This window comes from Oncorhynchus kisutch, unplaced genomic scaffold, assembly GCF_002021735.2.
Source record: "Oncorhynchus kisutch isolate 150728-3 unplaced genomic scaffold, Okis_V2 Okis06b-Okis10b_hom, whole genome shotgun sequence".
Lineage (NCBI taxonomy): Eukaryota > Metazoa > Chordata > Actinopteri > Salmoniformes > Salmonidae > Oncorhynchus > Oncorhynchus kisutch.
In genome coordinates, this window is record NW_022261983.1 from 20938220 (window position 1) to 20943682 (window position 5463).

At 50.2% G+C, this 5463-nt stretch overlaps 1 protein-coding gene across 1 annotated transcript in view; it reads right to left on the bottom strand.

Moving 5' to 3' along the window:
- LOC109887163 (lethal(2) giant larvae protein homolog 1-like) overlaps positions 1 to 4334 on the bottom strand; it is an 83041-nt gene extending 78707 nt beyond the window's left edge. Inside the window, 1 exon segment of the mRNA XM_031814238.1 lies at positions 4077 to 4334. Within this exon segment, the coding sequence (XP_031670098.1) occupies positions 4077 to 4157 (81 nt within the window). The 5' untranslated portion in view covers positions 4158 to 4334.
- Positions 4335 to 5463: the final 1129 nt, after the last annotated feature.

The window sequence follows — 5463 nt, forward strand, 5'->3', positions numbered from 1 at the left end:
GACAGAGAGGGGTTACTCAGAGGAAGACAGGAACGGAGGACAGAGAGGGGTTACTCAGAGGAAGACAGGAACGGAGGACAGAGAGGGGTTACTCAGAGGAAGACAGGAACGGAGGACAGAGAGGGGTTTGTCAGAGGAAGACAGGAACGGAGGACAAAGCGGGGTTTGTCAGAGGAAGACAGGAACGGAGGACAGAGAGGGGTTTGTCAGAGGAAGACAGGAACGGAGAGGAGGACAGAGAGGGGTTACTCAGAGGAAGACAGGAACGGAGAGGAGGACAGAGAGGGGTTACTCAGAGGAAGACAGGAACGGAGAGGAGGACAGAGAGGGGTTACTCAGAGGAAGACAGGAACGGAGAGGAGGACAGAGAGGGGTTACTCAGAGGAAGACAGGAACGGAGAGGAGGACAGAGAGGGGTTACTCAGAGGAAGACAGGACCTGAGGACAGAGAGGGGTTACTCAGAGGAAGACAGGAACGGAGAGGGGTTACTCAGAGGAAGACAGGAACGGAGAGGAGGACAGAGGTACCAGAGGAGGACAGAGGTACCAGAGGAGGACAGAGGTACCAGAGGAGGACAGAGGTACCAGAGAAGGACAGCGGTACCAGAGGAGGACAGGGCCTTTTGCTTTCAGTGAGTAATTCTGGGGCAGGTCCACAACAAGGCCCTGCTGACTCCCAAACCGCCCCGTGCTGCATCTGTCAATTAGGACTAGAGGGTACAGTGACTAGTTGTCATGGTGGGTGTGTTAGGGGTGTAGAGGGTACAGTGACTAGTTGTCATGGTGGGTGGGGGTGTAGAGGGTACAGTGACTAGTTGTCATGGTGGGTGGGGGTGTAGAGGGTACAGTGACTAGTTGTCATGGTGGGTGGGGGTGTAGAGGGTACAGTGACTAGTTGTCATGGTGGGTGGGGGTGTGGAGGGTACAGTGACTAGTTGTCATGGTGGGTGGGGGTGTGGAGGGTACAGTGACTAGTTGTCATGGTGGGTGGGGGTGTAGAGGGTACAGTGACTAGTTGTCATGGTGGGTGGGGTGTAGAGGGTACAGTGACTAGTTGTCATGGTGGGTGGGGGTGTAGAGGGTACAGTGACTAGTTGTCATGGTGGGTGGGGGTGTGGAGGGTACAGTGACTAGTTGTCATGGTGGGTGGGGGTGTGGAGGGTACAGTGACTAGTTGTCATGGTGGGTGAGGGTGTAGAGGGTACAGTGACTAGTTGTCATGGTGGGTGGGGGTGTGGAGGGTACAGTGACTAGTTGTCATGGTGGGTGGGGGTGTAGAGGGTACAGTGACTAGTTGTCATGGTGGGTGGGGGTGTAGAGGGTACAGTGACTAGTTGTCATGGTGGGTGGGGGTGTAGAGGGTACAGTGACTAGTTGTCATGGTGGGTGGGGGTGTAGAGGGTACAGTAACTAGTTGTCATGGTGGGTGGGGGTGTAGAGGGTACAGTGACTAGTTGTCATGGTGGGTGGGGGTGTGGAGGGTACAGTGACTAGTTGTCATGGTGAGTGTGTTAGGGGTGTAGAGGGTACAGTGACTAGTTGTCATGGTGAGTGTGTTAGGGGTATAGAGGGTACAGTGACTAGTTGTCATGGTGGGTGGGGGTGTAGAGGGTACAGTGACTAGTTGTCATGGTGGGTGGGGGTGTAGAGGGTACAGTGACTAGTTGTCATGGTGGGTGTGTTAGGGGTGTAGAGGGTACAGTGACTAGTTGTCATGGTGGGTGTGTTAGGGGTGTAGAGGGTACAGTGACTAGTTGTCATGGTGGGTGGGGGTGTAGAGGGTACAGTGACTAGTTGTCATGGTGGGTGGGGGGTGTAGAGGGTACAGTGACTAGTTGTCATGGTGGGTGTGTTAGGGGTGTAGAGGGTACAGTGACTAGTTGTCATGGTGGGTGGGGGTGTGGAGGGTACAGTGACTAGTTGTCATGGTGAGTGTGTTAGGGGTGTAGAGGGTACAGTGACTAGTTGTCATGGTGGGTGTGTTAGGGGTGTAGAGGGTACAGTGACTAGTTGTCATGGTGGGTGTGTTAGGGGTGTAGAGGGTACAGTGACTAGTTGTCATGGTGGGTGTGTTAGGGGTTGTAGAGGGTACAGTGACTAGTTGTCATGGTGGGTGGGGGTGTAGAGGGTACAGTGACTAGTTGTCATGGTGGGTGGGGGTTGTAGAAGGTACAGTGACTAGTTGTCATGGTGGGTGGGGGTTGTAGAAGGTACAGTGACTAGTTGTCATGGTGGGTGTGTTAGGGGTGTAGAGGGTACAGTGACTAGTTGTCATGGTGGGTGGGGGTGTAGAGGGTACAGTGACTAGTTGTCATGGTGGGTGGGGGTGTGGAGGGTACAGTGACTAGTTGTCATGGTGGGTGGCGGTGTAGAAGGTAGATGGTTTATATTGTTAGTCTAACTAATAACATTAAGCTCCTTAGACTGCTTAAACAGCATTGACTACAGGACAGAGAGAGAAACAGACTGACAGCATTGACTACAGGACAGAGAGAGAAACAGACTGACAGCATTGACTACAGGACAGAGAGAGAAACAGACTGACAGCATTGACTACAGGACAGAGAGAGAAACAGACTGACAGCATTGACTACAGGACAGAGAGAGAAACAGACTGACAGCATTGACTACAGGACAGAGAGAGAAACAGACTGACAGCATTGACTACAGGACAGAGAGAGAAACAGACTGACAGCATTGACTACAGGACAGAGAGAGAAACAGACTGACAGCATTGACTACAGGACAGAGAGAGAAACAGACTGACAGCATTGACTACAGGACAGAGAGAGAAACAGACTGACAGCATTGACTACAGGACAGAGAGAGAAACAGACTGACAGCATTGACTACAGGACAGAGAGAGAAACAGACTGACAGACTGTCCAATGTAGAGTTTGAATTGTGTATTCTGGGTAAGGGGTGTTTTGGTGAGGGGTAGGTAAACACACACCCCCTCTAACCAGCGGCCACAGCAGGACTTGGTCTGTAAGGGAACCACCCCTGTGACAGTCGGCAGCTGCCAAATCCCTCGCTGCCATGGAGAGCAGGGGGCTATTTTGTGTGTGTGTGTGTGTGTGCCGTTAGAGCCCACAGCGTTTGGTTCCACAATGACACACACATTTCATCTCCTGTTGATCTGTGAATCTTCCATGTAATCAATATATTAAATGATACGTGTTGGCCTACAGGCCTGTATGGCCTGCTGTTGACAGTTCCTTACGTTACAACACTCAGAAACAATGTACCCATCACGACACCCGCAGTCTGTTCTGGTTCATATAGGAACACCTGCAGAGCCTGAAGTCTGTACCCCCCTCAACTCTGAGAACTAACCAGGATGGCCTAAATGTTGGGGAATGTCGGATAACTGTGGTCTTGGTGAAGAAATGGAAACAGAAAAAAGGCCTACTATTGTTTTCACAGGCAAAATACGCAAACACGACATTCCTGAGACTTTCAACATGGAAGAAAAGTTTAACGGTTGTAAAACAGTCAGATCGGGTTGAATAATGGTCCTCTCTCTTTAGATAATCTGGTATCAATTCACTAAAACATTTTCGACAAGTGTTGGGTTTGAACAGAGCATATAGCATCAAGGCAGTAACGGGTAGAAGAAGTTGTTGTTGTTAGTTTGAACAGGCCGACACAGCGGCGGGGGGGTTGAAAACTATTATGTAGCTACTGACTGGTCGTGAAAACGAGTTGCATTCCAACGCGGAGACCTCCGCGACATCATTCCTCTGATACATCTACACACACATTCTGCGGGTTGGTTGGTTTGGAGGAACGACGAGAAGAGGGCAGGAGACAGGAGGACAGACGAGAGGAGGGACAGACGAGAGGATGGACAGACGAGAGGATGGCAAACGAGACGACCACAGAGGAGAGGAGGGCAAACGAGACGAGGACAGAAGAGAGGAGGGCAAACGAGACGAGGACAGAAGAGACGAGGGCAGAAGAGAGGAGAGGTTCTGCATACTCGCCACCGAGATCCGCTGTTCCCCCCAAAACCCCATTTTCCTGCAGTCGGCGGGTTGGGTCTGATTTTGGGAGGGAGGTCTGTGTTACTTTACCTTGTTGAAGGCGAACAATTCCTGTTTAATTTTCTCTCTCTGTGGGTCGTTGCCCTGCCGACGGAACCTAAACTTCATCATCGTGCGTCCCGGGCAGCGGAGAGGGTCGTTTCCCGGAGCGGTGGATTCCTGAGCGGTTTAATAAATGCGGAGGAACAATGTGGCGAGGATCCTTCCTACCATGCAGCTTGCAGCGGTGCTTTCTATTCTGTTCGGTGGTGCTGCAGCTCTCTGCCTGTCTATCCGACTCACAGTACCGTTCCCCTAGCAGCAGGAAATTATGCTTGCATCTTTTTCTAAATAAGAGTCCCCCTGCAAAGACATGCTAAACTTTGGGAATATCGATTTTTTTTCTTCTTCACTTTACTGCAGGTAAAGACCTAAGGCCTTGACACCGTGATGTATAGACCTAAAGGCCTTGACACCGTGATGTATAGACCTAAAGGCCTTGACACCGTGATATATAGACCTAAAGGCCTTGACACCGTGATATATAGACCTAAAGGCCTTGACACCGTGATATATAGACCTAAAGGCCTTGACACCGTGATGTATAACCTAAAGGCCTTGACACAGTGATATATAGACCTAAAGGCCTTGACACCGTGATATATAGACCTAAAGGCCTTGACACCGTGATATATAGACCTAAAGGCAGAGACACAGTGATATATAGACCTAAAGGCAGGGACACAGTGATATATAGACCTAAAGGCCTTGACACAGTGATATATAGACCTAAAGGCCTTGACACAGTGATATATAGACCTAAAGGCCTTGACACAGTGATATATAGACCTAAAGGCCACAGATACCAGGAACACAGACACCAGGAACACAGATACCAGGAACAAAGATACCACAAACACAGATTCCACGCCTGGATGGAAAATAGTCAGTAGGATCTCTACAAGACAATATGTGCCTCATATACAGTGTATTGTATAGGGGGCTATGGAGGGGTGGAGCAGGAAGTGCTGCTCCATATGTACCACACACAGTCCCCCTCCAGTGTATTGTATAGGGGGCTATGGAGGGGTGGACTAGTAACCAGCAGGTAGCCTAGTGGTTTGAGTTTTGGACTAGGAACCGAAAGGTTGCTAGATTGAATCCCTGAGCTGACAAGGTAAAAAATCTGTCGTTCTTCTCCTTTAACAAGGCAGTTAACCCACTGTTCCTAGACCAGTTAACCCACTGTTCCTAGACCAGTTAACCCACTGTTCCTAGACCAGTTAATCCACTGTTCCTAGACCAGGTAACCCACTGTTCCTAGACCAGTTAACCGACTGTTCCTAGACCAGGTAACCCACTGTTCCTAGACCAGTTAACCCACTGTTCCTAGACCAGTTAATCCACTGTTCCTAGACCAGTTAACCCACTGTTCCTA